General features: G+C 46.1%; 1 protein-coding gene across 2 annotated transcripts; it reads right to left on the bottom strand.

Moving 5' to 3' along the window:
• Positions 1 to 40: 40 nt before the first annotated feature.
• Positions 41 to 27,523, bottom strand: kifc3 (kinesin family member C3). 2 transcript variants are annotated; one of them, XM_004565770.6, is made up of 24 exons: positions 26,543 to 27,523; positions 17,730 to 17,850; positions 13,751 to 13,893; positions 13,266 to 13,301; positions 12,914 to 13,070; positions 12,714 to 12,799; positions 11,960 to 12,025; positions 10,962 to 11,105; positions 10,599 to 10,880; positions 10,265 to 10,438; positions 9,797 to 9,883; positions 8,260 to 8,407; positions 7,597 to 7,727; positions 7,251 to 7,362; positions 6,549 to 6,730; positions 6,271 to 6,375; positions 6,004 to 6,134; positions 5,332 to 5,455; positions 4,964 to 5,093; positions 4,344 to 4,573; positions 4,106 to 4,252; positions 3,840 to 3,969; positions 3,126 to 3,172; positions 41 to 1,143 (listed from the first exon to the last, which is right to left on the bottom strand). In XM_004565770.6, the coding sequence occupies exons 1-24, from the start codon at positions 26,792 to 26,794 to the stop codon at positions 1,135 to 1,137; spliced, it is 3,174 nt and encodes a 1,057-aa protein (XP_004565827.1). In that variant the 5' UTR covers positions 26,795 to 27,523; the 3' UTR covers positions 41 to 1,134. The 2 variants fall into 2 exon arrangements, with proteins under 2 accessions (XP_004565827.1, XP_004565829.1); XM_004565772.6 differs by lacking the exon at positions 3,126 to 3,172 and having other exon boundaries at positions 26,543 to 27,521.

Below are 27,523 nucleotides of genomic sequence, written 5' to 3'. Positions count from 1 at the left end.
AGTTAATTAATCCAGTCGAGCCAAACTCTGTGCCGACGTGTGCGTTTGTTCTGGAGCGTTTATTAAAAAGTAATTACAAAACAAAAACAGCAAGCAGAGTTTGATCATCAGGTCAACACACAGCAGCTCATCGCGTTTCTAAGCATTCCTGTTTACTACAGCTACAGCTAACAGTCCACTTCGCACCAAGTCAACAGCTACACGTGTTCTGTCTCAGGTCAAAGGTCACCAGTGGCTTCCTGGAGGTTTTTGTTTTCTCCAAACAGGTGAAGAGACGACAGCAGAAGCACACAGAGAAGAAATGAGTTTAGATACGATTCGAGTCTTTTTGTTCTTCAAGCTGAAGGAAGTTTGAAATAAAAGGAACGTCCACCGGAGCAGAAGACTGAGACGCGACGTACAGATTTCCTCGTATTGCTCACGTCCTATTGGACAGCTTGGGATCAGTGGAGTACCCTGATTGGATAAAGGAGGAAAGCCTCCAGAAACTACAGATGGGAACACAACACACATGAAAAAAAACCTTAAAATTTATCTAAACTTTATGAAGAAAAAAAGTACACTTTAAGGTTTCAGCCTGAAAATCCTCCATCGAACACGGTGCAGAGAAAAAAAGATTAAAAACAGATGGAGACAAAAAAAATTAAATTTGGATCACAAAAAAAACAAAAGCGGAAAAATTCATGTGCCCGTATTCTCCAAAAGAAAAAAATTAAAGCATGTCAAACATAAATATACAAACACATTATGCATCTATGCACATCATCAGCCACGTTCGGGTTAGAAAATGATCTAAAAGTTTAAAGTGCAACAAAGAAACAATGAGAAATACTGATTGGAGAGCAGATACTGATTTCAGGGTTAATAAGGATTTTTTTGAGTCCCGACGGAGGAGCGCGAGTCCTGTCAGCTCATATCAGACGTCACAGCAGTCCAGACGTTTGGCCATCGTCTCATAACAGTCTGTCCAGATTTAAGACCGTCCTGTCCTGTAAAGTTTCCATCGGTCTTTGATCGCTTTTGCCGCTCCTGTCGTTGGCTAAGAAGGAAATAAATCCAGGAAGAGCAGCAGAGGCCTCAGGGTGCTGGCTGACACCCTGCAGCGACGGCGCGGCGTCCGTCAGGCCGTCAGCTTCAGTCGTCCTGCAGAGAAACGAGAGCGTCAGCCAGCAGTCATGTGACCCTTTAACTCACCATGTCCACACTACTGACAATAAATGTGAAAACATGTTGTTTCTCTTCATTTCGCTCTTTCTAGAGCTGATCACAAAGTTCTTACACTGTGAAGCGACTTCGTCAGCAGTTTACAAAGCATCCCGACAGCTCCTGCAGACTCTCCTCTAACGCCTCTGCACGGACCACAAATAAAACAGACACCTGTGCTGCCCTTACTAACCTCTGCTCAGAAGAAAACAAACTGGCTTTAAATATTTCTCTTGTGTACCGCTGACATTTTTTTAAACCACCTCCCAGTTTTTACCAGGAATTTAGTCTGGAAACTTTTTAGATGAGAATTATTACTGGTGCTCAGAGCAGAGTCTCCATCTACACCACAGAAATCTTCAAGTCAAAGAATCATTCAGGTGTGTTTTTAAAGATAAGTTGTGTGTCCTGAGCAAAGATCACGTCTGCGTTTGAACACCGACAGACGTGATCTTTGCTCAGCACACTGGCTTCCTCCAACTTCTACATGAAACGTACAATTAAAGTTAAAGAGTTAAATCTGGCCAATTTCATGCTTTTTACAGTCATGGTTCAAGAACCTCATGATAACACTTCCTGTTCTAACCAAAAACACAGAAACATGGAGGATTTTACTCCACAGTCATCGGGTCGCTGCTAATACAGGAAACAGCAGCACCTTTGCTAACGTTACCTGAAGATCGACTCTGAGGCCAAGTCTTCATGTCACATTTGTTCAATTAGCTTCTGGTAATCAATACGATCTCTCACCGAGCATTTCTGTCAAACGTGGTCCCAGAAAAACCAGCAGGAGTCAGTCGATCTACCGAGGCTGAAACCTCAGACTGAGCCTGACTGCAGTGTGAACGAGCAACAACCAGAAGTGTTCCTATCAAACTGACACAAACAGTGTTTTCAGATTTATCAGTGCAGACATGGAAGGAAGGAAGCAATCCCACAATCCTCTGCTCATCAGCGAGGACGCTCAGCCAGGCCACAGAGCAGCGAGGGGGAGGGACGGGATTTATCCGGACACCAGCGCACTCAAACACCCACCAACAGTCGGACGTCACGAGACCGTAACAGAGAGAGGCGGCTCGTTTGGTTTTAGCTGCTGCAGATTCAGAAATATGAGTAAATAAAAAAAGCTGCAGGTGTTTTTATCAGTTTCATCTGAGAGCAGCACAGAGAGGAGGAGGATTAGAGACGGGATCACACTGCTGGCCTCGCTCCATTAAGGACTAAATGCTTTATAAAAATAAAATAAAAAACCTTCCAGCTGCTTCCGAAGCCTCTGAGTGCTTTTACGTCTCCATAATGGCTTTTTGTAACCAGACCTGACTGAAACTGGAGATCGTCACGTGGGGTTTATCGTCCGTCCTTCTGAACACTAAAGACAACTTTATTTTAAAAATTAAACACCTGATAAGACCTGAAAGGAGCAACCGAGGCCATAAACTCACCAGGAAAGTATTTACCTGGGATACAAATCATATTTTCAAAGCACTTCTTTTTCAAACTGAGGAGTCGCCCCCTGCAGGTCATCAGAAAGGATGCAGGTTTAAGCTGCTTTTGCACTCAGTGCCTTCATCGTTTACCTTCTTTATTATTCCCAGATGTTAATGTAAGAATCATTTCTCATCTTTAATTTATCCAACTCGTCCTGCACCTCTCTGTCCTGGGATGAGATGAAACCTCAAACGTGTAAATTTCTGGTGACTTGAATTCCAAAAGAAGCTGATGAGTGATAATACAAGACTCCAGCAGCCGAACAGGCGACACACACACACACACACACACACACACACACACACACACACACTCTGTGGTTAGAGGTGAGGAGCATTAGATGGATGGTGGAGGAGACAGGGGGAGGGGGCACCATGCCATGCTGAGAGCTTCCATGCCAAGCTGTCCACCAATCAGAATACACCCCCACCTACCTGCCCACCGTCCCCCACCAATGGGCTGGCTCTGTCTACCTGTCTGTCTGCAAACCAACCAATCAGACCACAGAATGAGGACACAGAAGAAGAAGGAGGAGGACAGACTGACAGCGGGCGTTCCTGGAAAATTCCTCCTCCACTCTTACAGCTCAGACCTGCGATGTTCAGGAGTTATCATCATTATTATTATTTACGCTGCCGCTGTTCCCCTGCTCAGGCACCAGCGCCCTACATTTCCCACAATGCACTGCAGAAAAATGGCATGAAGGTTGCTCAGTGTTAAAAAAAAAAAAAAAAAATGTTTTGTTGTAACTCTTGGCACTGTGTGATGTCATAAAGAAGATATCCTCATATGGTCATCTCAGACAGATGGTTTTTCAAACCATCAGTAAAAAAAATAAAAAATAAAAAAATAGAGCCAATCAGTAGAAAGTCAAAAGCTCAAAAGGGGAGGGGCTAAACAGCCTTCTTCAGGCAGAAGGGGATGAGCTGCACCAAGGCTCAGTGTAAGACAAATAAGGATTATTTTAAACTCTGAATCATGCAAAGCCGCTCTGGGGCACTTCAGGAAGAAGCAGGGTTCAGTTCAGACGGGAAGCAGCCGTCCTCACAGAGCCGAGCTGCTGCTAAAACTACAACACTGAGCTTACAGCTGAAATAATTTATTAGCAACAATCCCAATTAATCATGTGACCTCTGAGCGCAGTGTACCTGTGGAGAGCTGCGACTGGGACCTCCTGCGGGAGCTGCTGGGAGTTCTGGAGGCGGAGGAGAGGGTGGAGCCGGCGCTGCTGGCCCGAGAGATGGGGAGAGGGACCGGGGTCACCGGGGGGGAGTCCAGCTAGAGAGAGGTCAAAGGTAACTTTTGTTAATTGTCTCATAAAACCAATTATTTCTACCCTACATCACACCGTTAACCCCGCCCTTATTCAACAGCTGATCGTGAATAAACCAAAGAAGAAGAAATACGTCTTTACCTCAATGCTGTCGTGGGTGGGCGAGGATGACGTGGACGAGTTCTCGTGTTTCCTGGAGGACGAGGAGCTCAGCTCGACGCTGCGAACCCTCTGAGCGAACTTTAGCGAGCAGACCGACTCGCTCATGTTGCTGGGCAACGGAGAGACCTGATGATGATAAACAGGAAGTCGTCACCTTCATCAAAGCCCTGTGGGGTTGTTCAGGTTGCTGCTTTTATTGGCCAGCTCCTGGACTCACCTGCACCATCATCAGGGTTTTGCTGTCTCCACTCAGCGAGTCCTGCAGCAGGTACGTGAGGCGCGAGTTTCTGAACGGGACGTGGGAGTGTTTGCTCCGCAGCGCGTTGATGACATCGCCAAGCGCCGACAGGGATTTGTTGATGCACTGAGCTTCTCTGAGCCGACTGCCCTCCGCCCCCGACTTACCGATCCGCTCCGAGCCCGCCAGGTCCACGAGGTTCAGCTTCCCTAAACCGGAGCACAGCAGAGTGAGTACCACATGGAAAGTCATTGAATCGAACCAGGATGTTTCTTCAGAGGGCAAACTGATGAAATCTGGACCCCTTATTGAAAGTTTTGGGGAATACAGCTATGTTGTAAAGATAATCTTTGAAATAAGACATTTTTGGGACAGGAAGAGTAAAGTTTATGTGGAAATGATTTTTTTATAAAAGACAAAATATTTGGTAAGTCAGGCTTTTCTTTTTAGAAAGAGGAGGCAGCTGATCTGATCCACACTCTGGTACCTTTTAAGGGCTGTTTATGGTTTGGTGTCCTGGTAATACTGTGCATTAACACAAGTCCTCACACAGACACCCTAACAAACGCGTGTGTGTGTGTGTGTGTGTGTGTGTGTACCTAGCGTGCGGTTGCCAGTGGCTGTGTTGAATCCAGACACCGTGATGATGAGCAGAGCGTGTGACCGCGAGCTGTGCTCGTTCAGGTTGGTGCAGGCTGTCGCTCTGTTGACGTGACCCAACTCAAACACCTGCAGACAGGTAAACAGAGTAACCATGAGCCGCTGGGAGCTAAACACATCATTCCTGTGCAAGATGAATTTTAGATCCACATGTTTGCAAACAGTAAAAAAAAAAATCCACAAAAGTTGATTGTTGTTTTTGTTTGTTTGTTTTTTTACATTTAAAACACAAGCCGTCATCCATCATCACAGGAAGACAAATGATCATCAGGCATGTTACACTAAAGGACAAGCAGGAAGTCCTCACCTTGTTGATGTCCTCAGGACTCTGCACCGTGATCTCGGTCAGTCTGGGGACGTAGAGTTGGCCGCTGCCGTCGGGATTCATCTTTATGTCGAGCTTGTCAGACGGATTCTCCCCGAGCAGGTCCCTGAAGGCAACAGAGGCGTTTGAGTGCCTGCAGGTTTCGACTCAGGGCTTGAGTGCAACAACGAAGGCTGATTAAAACAGAACTCAGGGGCCCTCAGGGGTCTGAAGAGATCCGTAATTTGCAGCATGAAACAAATCTTTAACCTTTCACCAACTGCAGCTCGTGAAGCCTTTCTCCCATTTCTGCGTTTTTCTGTTTCGTGTTGTTCAGTCTGATAATCTGAGTTTAATCTGACCTTCAGAGCTCTGAATGTTTCTGCCAAGAAAACCTTTCGCCAGATGTTGAGCTCTGACTCTTTGCACAGATGTTTTGTTACACAACAGCTGGACAGATGGAGTGGTCCAGCTTTACATAACTGCTCTGCAGCTGCTCCCATACGAGGAGGCGGGAGTAAAACCTGTGATAACAGACCTCCACACTTCAAACCCTGAAACACATCCTCATGTTTCCTCATCGCTGTAAACACAAACACTGTAGTTTACATGTAAATGAAGCCATCATCAGTCTACAGGGTCAGAGGCCCTCAGACGGGACAGCTCTCTCCTCACCGCAGCGTCTCGTTGTAGATTTCCACCATGCTGACGGTGATCTTATAGTCCCAGTCTGGAGCTTTTTCCGATACCTCGGAGAACAGCAGCCGCAGAGCACGCTGGTTAATGCCGGGGTTATCAGTGACACCCTGAAGGTCCACAGGCAGAGGAGGCGGAGTTTACAGGTGTATTCAGCGACATCTCGATTAAATTTTACTTACATTTGAATTTGTGTCTTGTTATTGGAGCAAAAACTGAGCTTTTCTGAGCGGATAAATGTCCTACCTCCATGGTGTAGGTTTTCCCGGAGCCGGTCTGCCCGTAGGCGAAGATGCAGACGTTATAGCCGTCAATACAGGAAGTGATCAGAGCCTGAACCTCCTGAAACACCTGATGAGCCAATCAGAGAGAACCAGCAGATGAGACGCACACCTTTATTCACAATGACCACAAAAATCATGACCGATGGGGTATCTGCTCACAAGACGAGCCTCTGACCTGGAGGTCGTTTCGGGCTTCATTATTTTGAAGTTCAACAATCTAAACGTTCCGAGGACGCTCACCTCTTCCTGCGTGGCGTGAGGGGGGAAGACTTTATCCAGCTCAAAGGTCATGACCTTGCCCTTGTTAGAGAGGTAGAGGATGGCGTCGTCGTCCGAGTCGAAGCTCAGCATGGTTTTGGCATCGGCGGAGTCCTGCTCCTCCTGACTGACCGGCCGGACGCGACAGAACACACGGATGTTACCTTGGAGACCAAACACAGCAGCACGGTGAATTTAGAACATTTTGTTCTGACCAAACAGACGAGATCATTTCCTGCATCTGCACAGGTGAGATTATCGGTCTCTACCAGAGCAGCTTTGCATGAATCATGGCTCAAAATAATCCTTTATCCTCCGCGGAGTTCATTCTCCATCTGAAACAAGCCGATTTAGAGCTCCGCCCTCTTTATGCCAACTTTATTCTGATTGGCTGCCCCTCTGTACCTGTGTTTGATGTTTTGAGTAGCCTGATGCTTAAGTTTTTGGTATGAGCTCGTCAGTAAGACATGACAGGAAACAAGGAAAAGCAGGTTCTCACCTCCTTCAAAATAAAATGCAGCAATATGCTCCATGTTGCAGACTAATATGTGATTCTTTAAAGCTCTTTAATAGAAGATTTTTGTTTTACTAAAGTATTAAAATCTGTGATCAGGTGTGTGAGCGAGCAGGTGAGAGCGGGAGCTATGAAACGTTCGGACAGAAAACACGAAGCTTGTTTCAGACCTTTGAGTCGAACCAGCTCGTTGTGGCATTTCTTCCTCAGGTTCATCTCTCGCTTGTATTTACGCAGCAGCTCCTGGTTGGTGCTGCTCACCTCACTGATCACCTGGCAGATCTGAGACACACACACACACACACACACACACACACACACACACACACACACACACACACACACACACACACACACACACACACACACACACACACACACACACACAATATTTATAAAATGACTGCAAAATCATTTGTATGAATTAACACTTATAGTTTTTTTTTTTCCCATTTAAAGGGCGTCTTGACTCGACCCATCTCTGAGCGTAACCATGAGGGCGGGGCTCTGACTCACCTCCTGCTTGGCCTCCGTGATTGCTTTGTCCAGCATGAAGGGGAAGTCCTGTACCTGCCTCTTCAGACAGTTGTAGTCCGAGGTGAGAGTCCTGAGGGCCGGCTGCAGGCTCAGCAGGTTCATACGCACACCTGTAAACAACAACAACAACAACAACAACAACAAATGAAGCTAACGAGGAAGCATCAAGACCTGCAGTTCCTCCAACATCCAGCAGAGGCAGCAGTGAGTCGGTCCCTATAGACTCCCAAGTTAAAACTTTGCAGCAGAAATAAACGTGTTTACAGCCGGATACACAAACTGTTCGGTCTCTGCAGATGATTTCCTCCTTTATAATGCCTGGTAAGTCGCCTGCATTAAAATTTGCATTATTAGGGGTGTGGCCTGTGTAGCTTTCTGCTGACTTCACCTCAACTAACCAGAGTCCCTGAACTGGACCATGTTTGTGCTGTTGGAGCATTTTTAATGTCTTCAGGTGACCAATATGGCTGCAGTGAGGTTACTGTGCTAACAGACTCTCCAAGATGTCTGAGTGATTTTATTTGGATGTTACCAAGAACACAGGATACCTGCGTCTCTGTGATGGATACACACAACATGGGAATGGTCACAGAGTCCATATACACAGTCTGCGGTTCAGACCAACAGGAAACTGCGTCTGACCTGCGAGGTTCTCGTGGACGGCCTTCATCTCGCTCTCGGCTCGGATGAACGCCTCCTCGATGACACGGTTCTTCTCCTCCTCCAGGTTCTGCATCTCCGCCTCCAGCTGACCCTGAGCTCGCTCCATCTCTCCTTCATAGACCAGGATCTGGAGGGCGGATGCACACAGGTGGAGGCCAGTGTCAGAATACACACCCGAGCACATCATCGAGTTTCTGCCTTTGCGTTCATCTGTACGACGAGCCTCACGGAAAACTTTTAAATATCCCCGATTCAAGTTTGACTTGTTTCCATAACGTTAAACATTATGTGAAATGTTGATACTGCTGCAGATAATATCAACATAAATTACAAAAAGGCCAAATTACATTTAGTTATTTCAAAATATAAATACATTAATTACAGATCTACAGTTTCACTAATAAGAAATGAATGTTTTTGCTAGTGAAAAATAAACTGTAGGCATCTTTAATTAGGATTGGACTAAAATGACTTACAGATGTTACTTGGAAACTCAAATTTTAAATATAATTTCACATTTACAGCTAAAATTATTGGATTCACAAGAACTCAGAATTTAATTTTACATTTCAAACATGGAATTTCTTAGAGGATAACTTCCATTAGCAGACTGTTTTCATGTTTAATTAAAGTTATATTCAGAATAACATTACATCAGCTGTACCAGACACAGCTGATCACAAAGCTAACAAGACCACGGAAACATCTCAGACTTTAGTGACGCTTCAAATGCAGCGAGGAGAAAAAAACCTTCAGGATCACCAGCAAACATCAGCTAACATCGGTTAGCTAAGCAGCAGTTAGTAAATTTTTTTTTTAACACACTGTCAAAGCGAACAGCTAACACAAAAGCTAGTGTCACAGGAGAACACACAGGTGTATCACACAGGTGGAACAGGAACATACGGGAAGGCTTCTTCACACTGATGACTAATGGTTCATCCAGCAGCTGCTCGCCAGGTTGGCTGATACCTGGAGCTGGGCTAACGCTTTCTTTATGCTAAACTAGAACAACCAAAATAAAAGCTTTGTATTTTAATGTGAACACAGCCTGCAATAACCAGGGAGCACTGGGACAGTTACTGGGATGGTTTAAAAATCACACACTGGGTGATCACACAGGGTCTGAGGCTCTGAAGCGTCCCAGTTAAACCAGTTCAAACCACAGATTTGAGAAACTCTCATAAGCTGACACACACACACACACACACACACACACACACACACACACACTTTGTCTTCATATTTAAATTTTTATCCAATTAAACAAGATCTTTATTTCTGCCATCACATCGTTGCACAGCCGTTTTGCCCTCATGTAATCATGTTTTAATAAAACTTGTGTATCGTGTCTTTGCATCGTAACAAACGATGGCGTCAGTGGCTGACGTGTCTGGTTTATCTGGCAGCTTCAGTGCCGGCGCTCTCGGTCAGGGGCGGTCGCTCGCTGTGACCTCTGTTCTCTGAACATTAATGATGTCACGGGGTAAGCGGGGAAAAGGACTGGGTGGCCAACCTTCGATAACCTGCGAACCACCTCGCTGTTGCGCCGGCCGCCGGCCTTGGACAGGAGGCCGCACAGACGGCCTCGATCTGCAAGGAGCTGCAACCGGATGCATGCGGAGAGGAAAAGGTGAAGCGTAGGGGTTAACCTGGAAACTGGCTGATCTGAGGTCTGCTCATAGGAGAACCTCATCACCTGCCTCACCACACCACAGGTGAAGAAAACGTCTGGTTCACATCAAAATGATTTATTCTGACCCAACATCATCTATGCGTAGTTAGAAAAGCACTGAACAAAAACGACTTCTGCTCGTAGCTCCTCTCCAGCTCGTCTCCTCTTTCACGTTCATAGAGCTGCCGGTGACATTAAAGAGGAAGACGAGGAAAAGGCAAAGCTGGCTTCTGCAGGTTGGGTCATGCAGCACTTCTGGAGCCTCTACGGTAACCGGACGAGCTGACGTGCGGCTGCAGGTGAACTTACCTGCGTCCTGAGCTGAGCGCAGGTCCTCTGCGACTCGTGCAGCTGCGTCTCGAGCTCTCGCAGCAGCTGCCTCTGCGCGGAAAGCTGCTCCTGCAGGGCGTTGTTCTTCACCTGCAACTCGGCCACAGCTTTCTGAGAGTCCGCCGACTCCACCTCCACCGTCTGCGTCACATACTGAGGAACACCAAACAATTAGAGCCGATTAGATTTAGTTTCCACCCAAGACGATGCTGCATTCTCATGGTAGAGTTACTCAGCTACTTCAGATCTAATGGAACTCCTGAAAAACTGAAGGCATGAATCTAATCTCCTTCAACCTGACCAGCATCCTCACTTTGACTCTGGGGGGCGTCGCTGCCTGTCTGGCGAGCTCCTCCTCGCACTCCTGCAGCCGGAGGGTGAGTTTCTGCTCAGCCTCCCCCTGCCTCCGCCTCGACTCCTCCAGCTGCCTGCGGCTGTCGTCCAGCTGCCGGGTGGAGTCGTCCAGCTGCCGTTGGAGGGCCTCCGTCCTGGAGCTTTTCTCCAGCAGCTCTCTCTCCAGCTCAGCTAGCCGCCGCTCCCTCTGCCGGGCCTGGGTCTCCCAGCGGGACACCTCCCTCTGCAGGGCCTCCGCATCCTGCAGCACACAGAGAGGAGTTTAAACTAGTCAGCACACCTGGAGCAGGCTGCTGAGCGAGCCCGCGCACATGCACGTTACCTGGCTGTGGGGGCAGTGGCTGCAGGTCTCTGCGGCAGCATCGAGCTTCTGAAGCTTTGAGCTCCTGCATGACTTCAGCTCCTGCTTCAGACGCTCATTCTCCACCACCAGCAGCTCCAGCTGCTTCTCCAGGTCTGTCGCCCCCTAAAGGACACAAAGACACACAAACACCTTAAAATCTGTCAGAGTGTACCAACATTTAACACAGCTGCACATTAGGGTCCTCACAAAGGCCAGCCCAGCCTCCTGGCAAAATTTGAAATGGTGTAAAAATGTGAAAAATAAAGTCATGTGTTTGTGGCCACTGTTTTTGGGCAAAATGAAACTGGTGCTGTGTAGTAGGACGTTTGTTTGATGTTTGCATGTCTGCAGCACTGCAGAGTCCTCAGGAGGGACGCATTAACCTGGCAATCAATAAAAGTGATTTGAAACAAGTGAAAAACATTTTTCCTGTACGTGAAACCCGACCTTCTTCTAAAGCTGACCACTTATTGAGTTGTTTTATTAGGAAAGTGTTTCTCTCATTAAGCTCCACTTCCATTTACTGAGACGTATGAAGTAAACATTCTCCTGAATGTTGGAGAGTTTTAAAATAAATAAATAAATAAATCAGGAGGGGAAATTTCCCATTAATCGATAACATCATGACCACATGACCGAGTGCTGTCTCACTTTTCCTGGCTGGACAATGAGGACATTTGTTCTGCAAAGCAGGAACATTTTTTCCAAAGTCAGGATGTTGTTGCATAAAGTCAAACACTTTTGTTGCAAAACTGGGACATTTTACTGAAAATGAGTCGTTTTTGTCAAACAGGAGCAACAGGGAAACTGCATCCAGCCCTCGTTTTGGAACAGCCTTCAGACGAGCTTCAGGTTTTGAGTCAGGTTAAAGTTTAAGATGTGGGTCCTACGACTATAGCATGCAAGTGTCCCCACACAGAACAAAGACGCATGCGTTTTTGAGGAACATGGTCCAACATGGTCCAGCAGGGTCTCACCAGTTCAGAGCGAAGTCTCTCCACCTCCTGGGTCTGATCCAACAGCTTCTCCTCCAGCTCCTCCACCTGCAGATGCCAAAGAACATCATTAAAAAGGTAAAAAACAAACTTTTAACCCTGTTTTTATATCTTGCACGTCTCAGTTAAACATGTCCATTTCAAAACGCGCCGGCTCAGCTGCAGATCGCATTCGGATCAGCTTTCTGCTGAATGTCACCACACTGATTCGATAGTTGGGATCTTTGCGTTTGCACCGTGACGTGTCGCTGAGCATGAAGCTGCAGATCGGACCGGCAGCTTCGTTTTGTTGATGTAACAAATCTGTCAACGTTTCTGACTCGCTTTACGTTTGACGCCAACGTGCAGATGTCAGCCCGACAGCAAAGAAAACACAAAGAAATATTCAGTTACACACCTTCGAGTGTTCAGAGTCTGAACACACAGAAACACACAGCTTTGGATTTACTGTCCTGAGAATAATCTCATCGCTGATCAGAATAAACTATTAGAACTTAAAGATCCTTCGCCTGAATATTCATGTTCATGTGTTCAGTATTGCAGCAGATTCACTAACAGCTGTCTGTAACACCACCAAATCCTGCAAACAGGAGCTTCTAAACAAATATCAGAGCTGCAGACCGTCGTGTTACTCACGACTACAAGCTAGCTGATATCGTATGTTTGTGTCCCCCTAAAGCATTGTGGGAAGTGTCAGGCCTGCCTTGTTTGATCGGCGGGTTTCCTGCAGACGTACCTGTGTGCGCAGCCGAGTAACGAGCTGCTCTTCCTCTGGACAGCTGAGACGATCCGCAGGGTCACTGGGCTGCACCACCCTCACACCTACAAACACACAGACGCGTTTACGTCACTGCAGAGGACTGCAGGGCCTGCCATCTTGGAATAAAATGAAAGATCAGTCGCATCGAATGGAATCGTCTTTCTACAAACACTGACCGTTGGGCGTCTCTGACGTCTGCTCCTCCTGTAGCGTCTTAACGCCTCCACCCGTCTTCTCTTTGACACTTTGCTGCAGCTGCTGGACCAGCAGGTGGCGGGCTACTTCTTCAGAGTGAAGTCGAGCCTGAAACTCGCAAACTTTGTCCTGTAGGGTCTGAAAACACACGAGAAGCACAAATCAATCAGCGGCAACAATTATCCAGGCTGTGCAACTGATTCTAGAAGCTCACAACAACGTCTACACGGTCACTACGACCTCTGCCTGTCAGAGACAAAAAGGGAAACGCTACAGAAAAATACAAAAGAAGAAGAATCTACAGCGAGCAACAAGGACAGTGAAGGTTTTTACGTTGGCAGGAGTCCACCAGCACGACCAGGTGACCCTCTGCAGATGAAGACGGCATGAAAAACAAAAACGGAGGGAATGATGGACGGACAATAAACGAGGGAAACCAGAAATCTGACAGGTGGAAGACAAAGAATAAAAGTGAACATCTTTTATAGTCTGGGCCTCCAGCCCTCATTCGTCAGTCTGTTGCAAACGTTTGCGTGTCGCCAACGTCACCTGACGGAGCAACAACACTCAGAGCGTCAGCAGTCGTGTCACAGATGTGACGAGCAGGACGGCAGGAAGCGTCCCCGAGGCGTAAACAGACAGAGGCTCGGTCAGCTGAACATTGTCACTTTCTGCTGATGTCAGCTGCGAGTCAGCGCCGTCGCTGCAGACATGCCGCCGTGCAGCATGAAGTGAGCGCGCTCAGTCGAGCCTCAGTTCATGCTTTTACGGTCGTTTTAAGTCTCCTGATTAGTCGATTGTCTGTGCTGGTCGTTTACCTGGATAATCAGCTGCTGGCTGGTCGCGCTCGTTTCACTGAGCTCGGCGGTCAGAGAGGGGCGCTGCGAGAAGGCGGTGCTTGGCAGAGAAAGGAAGGAGCCGTCGTCTTCACCATCACTCATCAGGAAGTCCACTGAGCTCGCTGCGGAGACACGGGAGACACAGCTTAGTTATACGACGTCACGTGTTACTCAGCATCATTTCCATTTAGTAATGTTTTTAAAGTTAAAATTAAAAGTGCATCTTCCAAAAGAAGAAGACACGGATCCTCCGACTGAACGTGGAAAAATCTAACAATGGCTCGATTGTTAAAGTTCACGTGTTAAAACCTCATTGTGAAATTAAACTATGGGCCCACCTTGATAAGCTCAGAAGAAAGCACCTTCTGAGTGGGTGTAAGGTAATCTATAAGCAGATTGTAAGTGATCAGTGATTATTGAGGTCACAGCGAGAAACAAGCTGAGCTCCTCTCTCTCAGCTCCCGTTCTCCTCCTGAGTAAACCTGCAGCTCCATGGAAACCAGTCCAACCAGATAACTACTGATAACAGCCACTGACACATTAACCTGCTCACAGAGGGGTGTGTGTGTGTGTGTGTACACGTCGCCACAAGTTTCTTTAAGTGTGTGAGGCCTCAAATCTTATCAACCTGAGAACAATCCGCTCTCTGTGCGCGCACACACACACACACGTTTTCATATCTTAGTGAGGACATCTAATGGGGAGAATGCTTTCCTAACCCTCAAAAACAAATGCCTAACACTAACGCTAACCCTCAGCCGTAACCTAACCATAACCTAGTGTAACCCTGAAAGTAAAACCACATTTTGAGCCTCAAAAATGCCTTAAAACTTGTGAGGACAGGACTGTTGGTCCCCACAAATATGTTTAAACAGGTACACAAACATACACACAAACCCGTTTTTCCATCTTTGTGAGAACCCTTAGTCACACCTTGACTTGGCCGCTCCTCAGGGATGAGAATTTCACACATCTAGACGGTTGAGTTAAACAACTAAGTTATGTGCCGCTTATTTAATGAAAGACACAGAAGATTTCTGCTTATTCTGCAACACCTCGTACAATATGCCCGTGGTGTGTTAACCAAACGTCGTTTGTGAGGAAGTAAAACCGAGCTCACTGCAAAGCAAAGCTATGTTCAAACCGCCTCCATCTGACAATATAATGGCACTCATCACTCACATGACTCCAGCTGGCAGACATGAAAACAAGTGTGCTGTGAAACATTATGCACTCCACACTGTATATAAATGCCACTTGTTTTGCACATATTCAACTCTGTATATTTTATATATTTTATTATTATTTTTTTTTACTATTTAATTTGTAAATATGTGCACACACACACACACACACACACACACACACACACACACACAAAAATATTTAGTATACACATCCAGAAATGCATACACTATTATATATTGTACATATATTTATTAGTTTCAGGTTGGCCATTCTTGTATTTTGCTCGTTTGTGTTGTTGTGTTTGCACATCTCTGTTGCTTGTGGGGCTCGCACACAAGAATTTCACTCGCATGTGCTGTGCCAGTGTGCCTGCACATGTGATGTGACAATAAAAGTGATTTGATTTGATTTGATTTGAAACTGTGTATTCCTTTATTGCAATATTGGGCACTGACGGTCAGTGTGACGCCCAATATTACAATAGAAAACAACAGAAACTAAAGTCTCGAGCTATTCGTCTCTTTTCCCTGATTTTGTTTGAATTGTTTTTCTTATTTGTGCTTTTGCTCCAGGTGAACAAAGGGCCCATAAAACCGTTTAAATCTTATCTTCTGTAAGTCAGCTGTTCGCCGACCTTCAGACATTGTTTTTGTGTTTTCTTGTCCAAGTTTAACATTCAGAGCTGCATCGTGGACTCAAACTGAGCAGAAAACCTGCTTTAAACCAAATAATGACGGATTAGAAAACAGGATTACACAGAAGTACTGCGCGTTTGCTTTTCCTGCATCACAGTAAATGTTTACACATGGAAGAAAAAAAAAATGCTGAAACCTCAGCTCACAGGTCCAACACGCTGCTGACGTGTTAGAAAATTACATGTCTGACAGTCCGCATTCCTCCGGCCTCCAGTTACACTTTCATATTTCATCACTTGGTTGCGATTTTGAGTATGACCCAGTTTGACAGGGAAATACTGCAGCGTCACTGCCTTCACCTCAATATCCCTCAGCCTCTATAAAGCGTTTCAGCAAAGAAGATCCCACTGACCAGTTTTGTTCTGGCTAAATAATCAAAAGAGTTTTAATGGAGACCTTGAAGAGGACATTGCACAGTAAGCAAATCCACGTCAGTATCCACCCTGAATTTCACAGACGGCGGCTCGTCACCACTTTGTTTAAAGCCTTTGTTGTTTGGCAACAGACAACCTGCATTTCCACCACAGGAGGAACCCACAGTCCAAATGAAACTCCGGGGAGAGAGTTTCATCACCAGGAGATTCCTTTCCTTGGGACTTTCAGAGAGAGAAAAAACTGCAGGTTTATCTTTCAATAGATGACAAAAGGTGAAGTTACTGACTCATTAAAGTAAAAATGCCTCCCTCCCCAAAAAAGTATGATGTGCTTTACATGATACCTCCCCTGTCTTCATAGCCAGCCTTAAAAAAAACAACAACAGAAATCCATCCATCCATTTTTACGCTTTCAGGGGTGGAGATGCCCAGACCTGCCTCCCCTCAGCCACCACCACCTCCTCCAGCTTTCCAGCAGGGACACTGAAGCGTTCCCAGACCAGCCAAGATATAGATCTGCCCTGAGGTCTCCTGCCAGTTAAACACCTCATCTAGGAGGCACTCGTGAAGCATCCCATTCAGAACAACCAACTGAACTGCAGGAGTAACATCTCTAAGGGAGAACCCAGACACCAAAGTAATTTATGAAGATTCTCAAAGTTTTAAAAGTGAAAGCACTGCACAAACCATGAAACAGAAAACTCTAATTTAAAAGAAGTGGCTTCTAAAGTCTCAATGAGCTCAGATGTGCACGTCTTAAATATGTGACGTATGCTGTGTGCAGAATATTTCTTCATTTGAGATTCCCCGAACAAAGGACTGAAAATCGCCCCGATATCAGAGCAAATGATCAACTCATTACACTCAAGTCAGCAAATCACAAAGAGGAGGCGACAGACGAATGAAGCGCCTGGATGTGTCGACTCAGCAGGGATACAAATCAAAATGGTGCATAACAATTCAGAAGAGTGCAGGAAATGTACACACACACACACACACACACACACACACACACACACACACACACACACACACACACACACTTATTTTAAGCAGTTCAATAATGACTCAAAAGTCATTCACCAAACTTTCTTGCAGCAGTGCCAAGGACGTGATGAAACTTGCGAGCAGGTAGAATGAAAAGTTTTAAGCTGATATTAATTTTAATCCAGAGGACATTTAAGTTTTTATGCAGCAGGAATGTGAAGCAGCTTACCTCAGCTTTTTCCACCTGCTCACCCGGTTTCACTCACAATAAACTGAAACTTGAAGTTTCAGACACAAGTTTTACCAACATTATGAAAATAACTGCAGGTTTGCCCTTTCCTGTAATCGCCTAAACCCTCGTTCAAACAAACCTGGAGCCCTGAGCCTCTTTAAACACACGGCTGTGGCTGAGGGGGCAGAATGAAAGTCTGACGAGTGAACAGGCGAGACAATAGCTGCAGTGTTTGTTAACCTGATCCAGCTCTCCGGGGACTCGCGCTGAGAAACGAGCAGCTGAGAAAAACACAGCGAGCAGCAGTCAATAAAGCAAACGTGACGGTTTCAGCTCACCTGTCCCCCCCACTGACAGTCCCAGGATCCCTCTGACCGCCGAGCTTCAATCATACACACAGGTATGACTCACCTCTCCTCCACACACACAGAAAATATGCAGCCACGCTGCTGTTTCTTTCCCGAGGTAGGCGGCTGACTCACCATCCAATGAGAGGTCTTTCTTCCAGAGATCCTGCAGGCAGGGGGCGTGGCCGAGGTCCCAGGTCTTTCGTGTGCCGAACATGACCGCCGGGTTGACCAGAGCGCTGGACCGCTGGACCGGCTGGAAGCACAGAGGGACAAACAGAAAGGTTAAAAACAAGAAGATGTGAAGATAAAAAGAGCAGCTTCTGCTGCTGAAGTTTATTCTTGATGGATGGATTACACTACAGCGCCCTCTGGTGGCTGGTTGAGATAAGCCCCACCCCCTTTTGTTTGACCCAACAGGTTATGAGCCAAACACTTTCACATAACGTTTCTCACACATCGTTTCCACATGTTAAGCGCTTTAGTTGCCACTTCACCATCAGAGCCTCTCCATCAAACGCTCCATCGTTCCTGCTTTAGTAGATACGAACGTTTATGTGAAACAACTTTGCAAATATTATTTAATATTACACACGTTAAAACCAGACGTCTTGATGCAGGAGCAACCATGCAGGCAAGGAATATCTCAAAACTGTGAAACTGAATCTGAAGAAGTCGCTTGGATGAGTGACGAAACGTTTCTGAAACGCTACGTCCAGATGAACAGAATCAACTTTTTGGGATTAAAACCAGACGTTTCAAGAAACGGCAGCAGGTAGGCGGACTTTAATCGTCTGTTTATGTGTGAGAGCCAAACAGACGGCAGTTGCCGGTTGGCTGTAGTACCTGGTTGTAACAACAGGTGGAGACTCTCATTGTGTCACCAATCACCACCCACCTGAGTCTTCACCAGCGTGGCGTGACTCGTGGCGTATTTGGGTTCACAAGTGGCACCAACCACTGAAAAGTTGTGGAAAACTCCAAAGTAACCAAACTAACCCAATACTGAAGGTCTGACTAAACCTGCCGCCATCGCACAGCCACCTCCATTTATGCTTGCTGTTACAGCTGCAGTATTCTCCTGAACAGTAGGTGTCGCCACTCAGACAAAATCTATATCAGTGCTGATATAGGATGAGGATTCATCAGAAACAGGAAGTACAGAAATTGCAGGGAGTTTTCCACAAAGTCTCATCTTTTCAAACTGTTGAAACACTGATCTGTGAATCTCCAAACTTCTTTAATGATCACTGAATTGCAGTAAAATCCGACAGCCGTGCACTCGTGTCGTCGATCCAGCTGCAGCGACAAGAATCGAGAATCTGCACGACGAGCAGAAAAGGTGGCTAACAACAGCAGCTGTGACGTCAGTTTACTTCATCTTTGCCGGATAGCAGCCGATCCGGACGTCAGTACAGGATGAACACCAGAAAAGACTAATGAGCACGTGTAGTGGGTCATGACCACTAAAGCAGAAACACACCTGGCAACTTCCACAGAGCCGAGCAGGAAACGTCTTTGAGTGAATCCTTCCTGGAAATATCAGCGATGCCGACACACGACGAACACACACCTGGCTGACTCGTTTAGGTAACATCCTGAGGCTTAAGCTAAGTTGCTTACATTAGCATTCTCAGTTCAGACCTCGACATCACAGCCCGTCGGTGTCCCGTCCCGTCTCACCTGCAGCACTCCACCAATCAGCCGACAGCCTCCCTCTCTAACAGCCTCCGGTCCACAGCGAGCTCTTCTCTCTGAAGGCTGGACGTAGCGCTGTCGGTCCAGCCAGCTCTTGTTGATCAGCATTCCCACCCAGCCCAGCATGCTGCCACTCCGCACAGCTGGTCCCAGTCACCCATTCACTCTGCACCAGCGACCGGCCGCAGTCTCAGGTGGGACATGTGAGACAGGTGGTCAGAGCTTCCTGCTGCACGGCGGTCAGTTAACCCACCTACAGCCTCACCGCCACATCACCTCAGGATTACCAGCAGCTGATCCCAGAACAGCTGATCGGGAGTCTCTCTGGTCAGGATGAGCCAAGCGTGAGCGTAATCTGTTAATCCTGAGAGCAGATGGCCTCGTTAACCCTCGAGTGACCGCGACTCACACGTCGTTAGCACCAATCACACCTCAGCTCGTTTACGTTAAACTTCCAGGAGAAATTTTACACCACAGGTTTGCCTCCACCTCACAAACCGGTTCTGTGATTATTACCTGATTGAGAATCCTGCAGTTAAACATAAAGTTCTACATGAACGTTATAGCCGAGCTTTTTCCATTCTTTTTCACCACAAATGCATCGAAAGGAAAAGTTTAAAGAAAACAAACTAATGTGGATCCAGCTGGATTCAGTATCGAGTGGACGACATTGTCTGCTTACAAGGAATGAAGAGATGACGAACATTATCAGGAGAAACTTCATCCACTCAATGGACTCAAGTCCACTTAAACTACAAACTACCTGCCGTCTCCAGCACAGACTCTACAGGACCCCTTGCTGTAGTCCACAGGTCCTCTGACCCTGCTCAGTAATCCGTTCATAGCCCAAGGTCACTGTGATGGATTAATTCTACCATGGGGAAGGTTAGATACACCTGGTATCACTAACAGATCTTTATTACAATTATGTACAATATTAAAAAATAATATTTTGGCAGCGGCTAGCACACCTTCTTGGAAAGCAAAAGGCCGCTGGATCGATTCCAGCCAGACACAAATCCCATCTCTGGAAGGTCATCAGAGTAAAACTGCTAAAAATATATTTAAGTTACAGATACGTGGGCTCGCAGTGCAGATTATCCGCTTTAATTTGAGGGCATTACACAAAAGAAAGCTGGGCAGGATCCCAAAAACCTGCACAGGTGGGCTTCATTGCTTTTGTTATTTCTTCATCATTTGAGCAGGTAAACCGTATGAAGGGGATTTGGACTGTGGCATTTAGATTTGGTAATGGTTCTCTGAACCCACAACATGCAACCAAAGGAGACGTGAACGTTAGCAGGACCACAGCTGATCGTCACAGAGAGGCTCAGCAGCACGAAGAGGCCTGAAAGTCCGGAGAAAACAGAGGCTGATGATCACAGGATCCTTTCGAAGGTAAATCGAGCCAAGTGAAGACTGAGGAGAGAGAGGCGATCACGAACCAGAAATCAACGCCAAGAATAGAAAAGACACAAAACAAAAAGAACATGGAAACCATCTGGGCAGGAGCATATGTTCGGACACATGAAGTTAAACTGCAGGACAAAGGCCAGCAGGAGACGCTCGGAGCGGAAACGCGGTCGATAAACGAGCACTTAGGCCGAGAGCGTTTTACTCATCCCGGCGTGCGGCTGACCAATCCAGAGCCGGCCACAGCTCCGTTTCCTGACAGCAGCCAGGCCGACGCTTTCCCGCTCACAGAGAGCAGCAGAGCACGTACAGACAGATGTTCCAGCTGCCTGGTGTGTGGAGCTGATATTTCAAACCTACAAGTTAGGAAGGAATTACACGGCTGGAGCTGCTGACTCATGCAATATATGGTGAAAGTGCAGATTAGCGCGTGTGCGCGCACGCACGCACGCACGCACGCACGCACGCACGCACAGTATATCAAAGCTTTATTAATGCTGACAGCTGCTGACACATTTTTCCCTGCACACAGCAGAGCTCACGTTCACCTCTCACACTGCCAGTTATCACAATGAGCGCACGCATGCACGCACGCACACACACACTATTAACCTTACTTTAACCACAATGTGCTAATATAACCTTAGGCTAATGCCACTTTATGGTTATGTTAACCAAGGCACCTTCTTAAAATGTGAACGTTCCCTCATCGGCTGATACCTCACGTTCACTTTTGGCTCTAAAAAAACAAATTCACAGTGAACCGAATTAGACGGGAAATAAAAATCCTTAATCTAAGATTCAGACGTGATTTTAAAAAAGTTTGTAATTAAACTGGACAAAAGCAGAAAGAAAATCTTCACGTTTCTCAGCTTTTACACTGATCCTGTCATAACGGAGACAAAAAATGATAAACCTGTAATTTAACCCTCAGATTTCACCGTGCAGATACAGTTTCTGTCAACTGTAACCTCTGAATTACTTTCTATCCTCTTATGCTGCAAACGTTTACATCCTTAGAAAGAAATAAGCATGAAGGAGAAGGATGGCATCCTCGGCTTCTCTTCAGTGTCACAGTAACAAAGTGAGCATCCTGCTCCGTTTACCTCCTGGAGAGACTTTAAGAGCCGCCTCCTCCAAACTGGGTCAAATCTTTACGTTTCTCTCCCTGTACTCAGACTCAGATCTCATTATCATTCATCATCATCATCGCTACCCCACAAACACACATTCTACACAGGAAGTACATCTTTCATTTTTTCAAACCTGAAGCTGAAGCAGCTAAAAGGGAACCCGACATTTAACAACACCATGTTAACCTGTGTTCACTGTGGTTAGCTGTGTGGGGAATTTTACGCTGCTGATGGGGACGTCTGTTCAGCTTGTTCTCCGTTGGCTGCACACACTCATCTTTAGAGCCAGTCTGCCCCACAGAGCAAAACTGCAGGGTCAAAGTTCAGACTATAACCTCTCAAATAATCTTACCATTTCCTACAACTGAAAACAACAACAACATCTTTGATGCCCTGAAATAATTTTTCATGTCTCACAAAGAGGATGGCATGATAAAGACATCTGTATCCAACCTGCTTTGTTTTGGCATCTAAACGCAGCCCTTTGAGTCCCTGTTCATCTGCATCTGTGAGCTCTCAGAAAAGAGCAGAACAAACAAAATAAGAGCGTTTATCTGTTCCAGGCAGCAAGCTGAACAACAGCAGGAAACATCTGGATGTTCTCTGCAAGCAGAGGCAGACTCCCTGCACAACCTTAGCTGCTGTTTCAGCTCACAGGTGTCTAAACGGGATTAAATAAAGCTTCAGACAACAGGCAGATAAATGAGTGACATCATCATCAGGACGCTCGCACCTGCTCCGTCCCACAGACGCTTCACGTTTTTGACCCACTTATTTTTACAAACTGCTGAAGTCATTATGAAGAGGCTAAAAATACCTGGCAGTGGCTCCGCCTACACATGCTGCAAGGACACAATGCGTGAAAGCAGACGTGCGCTTCAATTAGGACAATCTACGGGTCCCTTGGTAAACTCTCCATGGACAGGAAGAGGTTTGTGGCGAGATAAAACGGCGTGAAAGCGAGGAGGAGGAGAGGAACCAGATGAATGAGGATGAAGCTTTGTGCCACCGACGGCTCGTATTCAGGTCATGAAACACGAGCGTCTGCTCTGCATCAGGTTACAGCCAGACCTCCATGTCTGCTCAACATGTCCGCCTCCTCCTGCAGCGCCTCCATCCCTCCCCACCTCCCTCTCTGCACCATCCGCCCGGCTCTTACCTCCCTGCGGCCTCTCCGTCCACATCATCATCGCCGCATCGCCCAGACTGCTGCAGCTTCGCGCCGACACACAGCAGCAGGATCAGAGTCAAAGACACCCACCAACCCCCCTAACCACACACACACACACACACACACACACACACACACACACACACACACACAGCTTCCTCCCTCCGTTTCCTTAGCAACAGCACAGCAGCATCACACCTCCTGTAGCCCCTCCTCCTCCTCGCTCCATCCCAGCAGCGGATGAATATTTCAGCCTCCACTGAAGCGAGAGCGGCTGCTCCTCCCCCACCTCAAATATTCAGCACTGTGTGTACTCGTATTACTCAGATTGTGGGGACGTGAAGTTTACAGTTAAGATGCGAGGACTCCACAATGCACAAGGTTGGCTTTACGTGAGGGGAAGGTGAGGGTTTCAGCTCAAGGACCCAATCAAAATTAAGAAAGAAAAAAAAAAAATCATGCTTTTAAGTTTCTTTTATTAAATGTATTTGATGACGTTTGTCTAACTGATATCAAATTAGGTTGTTTTTTTGTTTTTGTTCAAGTCATTCGCATCTTAAACTGTAAAATCTTTACTTTTTTTATTCCACTAACACATTACACATCCTGTTTGTGCCTTTCATAAAGTATAATCTTTGGGGAACTTTGCAGAATATGTTATACAAACTTCTGGGAAAACGAAGCTTGTCCTGTCCTGCAGGACGGGAGCTCACAGATTATACCATCAGAGGATGCTGATGAATATTTGGTTACATAACTGATGTGACCAACGCGCTCGACCCTGAATGCCGTCTCTCTATAAGGAGGCAGAGGATTTCAGACATTTATATCATGCGATCGAATGTCCTGTGACAAACAAACAAACAAACATCAGATTTAACTGGAAGCATGAAGCCTCTGATGGGTCCCAGCGGCTACTGTTGATGCAGGTTTTCATCATGTTCAGAGTGTTAGAGAGTTACAGGGAAAACATTTAAAAAGTGACCATATCTGAACAACACTGTGCCCGCCTGTCCCTGCATTCAGACTATACAAATATGCCTCCTGGGGTTAATTATTACTTACAGTAAAGCAGGGGGACTAAAATAAACGCACACAGTTCGCATGTTCACAGGCAGTTCAAGTCACATATTTGCTCCATGTTCTCTAGCGCCTCCCGAGGGTGGGACAAAGAAGCTGAAGTGAAACCTGAGATCATCCTTACAGTCCGTCCTCCAGCTCAGACTCCACATCTGTTCATCCCGAGCTCATCATTCACCTCCGTCTACACAAGTGCAATCAGTTTACACGACCAGCAGGTGGCGCCGTTTCTGACAGCCGACACATAAATGTGAACTCACAGGTTGATCACCTGTGAAATATTTCACACCAGCTGACCTGAGTGTAAAACAAGTGCACTTATAGTTTTTATAGCAGCAAACTTCACAGAAACCGCACAACACCACAAATCTGACAATGAGACCCAAACATGCGTCACATCGGTCCATCACAAAATAAACTCCGCAGTAAAAGTTTGCCCTGCTATCATTTAATGGCTTTTTCCACAATCAAGTGTTATCTGCGTTTGTATCAGAGCTCCACCAAGTCTGAGTCACTGACCGCGTAAACCCTGCTGAGCTGACCTCTCGTATCAGACAGGTGATTTTTAAGCCAATCAGAGAGCAGACTCACCTTTGCCTAACAACAGAACTCCCGTAAAGTTTAACATTTAGTGACATTTTACTGCTGCAGTCAGATATGATAACTTTTACTGTGCAGCTGTAAACATTCCTCAGTCCGTCAGCAAGTTCAGGTAAAAACTGCTGAATCACAACTTTATGATTATTGAACAATAAAGGATTGGAAAATGAAATCGCCCCGCTGTAAGTGAAAGTCACTCCACAGAAATCACAACAGTCCCGTCTGTGAATGTGTGTCAGCGCCTTCAGTTTGTGTACGTGTGCAACGAGTCGCTCATTACGAAAACTGAAGTCCTCACCAAACAGTCGGCCGGGAGTCTAACTCGTACTTTAGCAGTGTTAGTGTTGTATAATCCCTCTGTGGGGTTTGAGCCATGTCTGTTTTACTGTTTGCAGGATTAATCAGGAAATGCAAAGATGAGCGAGACCTGACGCTTCAAAGAAAGGACTCGTTCCATTTTGGTGCCTGCAGGGCCTCCGAGCCGGTGTTGTGTCAAACAGTGATTTCCAATGTTTGTGTGTTTTTTATGTGTAATATCTTAACATGTGTTTGTAAATAGACTTCAGTGAACAGGTTCACAAAGGGGTTGAATATAACATTTAAAAATGACCCGTTTCTCTTTATAACTGTGTTACTTACATTGTAACTAATCCAGTCCTTCTTGTCCACTTAAAATATGTTTACATAACTGTTGGTATATTTGTTGCACTGTCAGCTGTCCTCTTGGGCAGATTACTCTTAAAAAAACAAATTTTTAATAACAACAAGATATTTTTTAACTGGATAAATAAAGCATATAAATAAGTGACTGCCAAAAACTGATCCAGCTTCTACTTTGTTACAGGAATGTTGTTTGTGGCTCAAAATGACTTGATATCATTCATGAGGGATACATTTGACATATGTTTCACATATTATAGTCCAACCAGTTATTTATAGCAGTTTAAATACAAGCAGTCAGTTTTTGGTAGACGACCTTTTTTTGGCACAACACCGGCACTCACAAATGAAGTCGCGTTAGATTCAAGCATCCTGTGCATCATGTTCTCCTCAGTGGATTTCAAATGTTTAACCTCTAACTGGTTAGCAGTGGCTGACTTTTCAAAATAAGAGCAGCTTGTTCACTAATAAAATACAAATTAAAAATAATAATAATAATAAATCACCAAAGCAGATTTCACAAACACCGAAACGTCGAGGACAAAAAACACACCGAGCTCTCATAACTGCTGCTGTGATCATCACGGTTACAGTTTTAACAACATTTACTTCTTTGATTTAAAAATAGACTGATCACGTTTTCATGGAAACAAAATCATAATTTAAAAAAGATTTACTTGTTTAAACGCAGTGTTATAATCTATTGTATAAGTAATTTGACCAAATTAAAGGTGTAAAAGCTTCAGGCTACAAATGGTCCAGTGCACCTGATGGTCCAGCTGAAGTGAGGCCAACGATACTGAAATGAAGTAAAAATATTTCTACATGTAAACAAATCAGTCTAAAAACAATAATCAGTCAAATAAAAATACTTTAAAGACCTTTGCAAAGATCCTGATGCTCATTTTTGTGAAGTCTCTCAGGCTGCACGTCACCCGTTTGGTAAACAAGGGTTCAGCTTTACACTCAGAGCTTTACTGATCGAGCGCGCTTCAGATCAAATCAGGGGGTCAATCCTTAATAAGTGCAGACTCACACTCACCGAAAATGTAACTAAAAGTAACTAAAAGTTTGTATTTCCTTCTAAAATTAGGAGTGAGTCCCCCGTTTCCCAAACTTGTTTTAAAGTTTTTATGTTTTAATATTTTCAAGAATTGAAACCTCACGCTGCCTGAACCCGACCTCCTCCTCACCTGGACATGCCTCCTGCCGTTAGGGAGGTTGCGTATGTCCCCTCGCCTCCTCCTCCCCTCAGCTCTGCGGTTCATTGATCCATCCACTCGATCCCGGGGCCCGGACGTCCCCCAGCACCCGTCGCCGGCGCCCCCATCCTTCCGACGACCTTCCAGTCCCGCAGCCTCGGTGGACTGGCTTTGCTCCGGTTTGTTCCGGTTCTTAATCAGGTTGTGGAGCGTCAGAACCGCCAGGGTGCACAGGACATACATGACCCCCTCCCCCCACCCCTCAGACTCTAGGGTGCTTCGGGTGGGTGTTTGGTTTCATCACAGGGTTGTTCCAGCCCAGGTGGGAGCTCACAGGCGTCTCGTTTGGGTCCCGCTGAGGTTGACGATCCTCGCTCTGAATGTTTCCTCTAAAAAGGATCAGCTGTTTAAATCCTGCTGTGTTTGTTCACCTCTGTCCCGAACCCCGCCCCGCCAACATCCACAGACGATAAAAACTTCTGAACCTTGTCCCGTCCTCCTCTCTGCTGTCACGCCAACGGTTATCAAGACAGGTAACCAGAGCCTGCAGCCGCCAGCTTCAGTTTCTCAGTGAAACTCAAGACTGTGCAAACGCCTCCTGCTCTGAAGCGAGGCTGCAGAGCCGTGCACCAAAAACAAAAACCCCCAGATAAGAGAAAAGTGATTCGAAGTGCAACATGGACGCAGAGCAAGATGCAAAGTTTCAGCAGAGTTTTCCCTGCAGTGATATTCTGACCTTGAGCTCCACTGCAAGAAAAAACAAAGTTTGTTGTGCAGACCTGCAAGAAAAGCACGAATCCAGCTCCTGCGTGGAGTCCAAGAACTTCTCCTCACAGAGTTTGTGGATGAGCAGCAGGTGCAGCAAACTGCTTGCTCTGTGAATGGAACAGATTAGCACTGTGGCAGGTCGCGTCTTCACCTCCATCAGACTGAGTGGATCAGAGAAAGAGCTCGAGGGGCCTCCTCTCCCTC

This window comes from Maylandia zebra, linkage group LG1, assembly GCF_041146795.1.
Source record: "Maylandia zebra isolate NMK-2024a linkage group LG1, Mzebra_GT3a, whole genome shotgun sequence".
Classification (NCBI taxonomy): Eukaryota; Metazoa; Chordata; class Actinopteri; order Cichliformes; family Cichlidae; genus Maylandia; species Maylandia zebra.
Note: the sequence above shows the minus strand (reverse complement) of the source record. Positions and strands in the feature narration are given on the sequence as shown.

What these genes read in the sequence shown, in the direction of transcription:
- kifc3 (XM_004565770.6), bottom strand. Translation starts at nt 26,794, where the DNA reads ATGTATGTCCTGTGCACCCTGGCGGTTCTGACGCTCCACAACCTGATT. An exon ending in AGAGACTTCGCTCTGAACTG is followed by an intron (nt 11,106 to 11,959) that starts GTGAGACCCTGC and finishes TGTGTCCTTTAG; the next exon opens with GGGGCGACAGACCTGGAGAA. An exon ending in AAACCCTGATGATGGTGCAG is followed by an intron (nt 4,253 to 4,343) that starts GTGAGTCCAGGA and finishes TATCATCATCAG; the next exon opens with GTCTCTCCGTTGCCCAGCAA.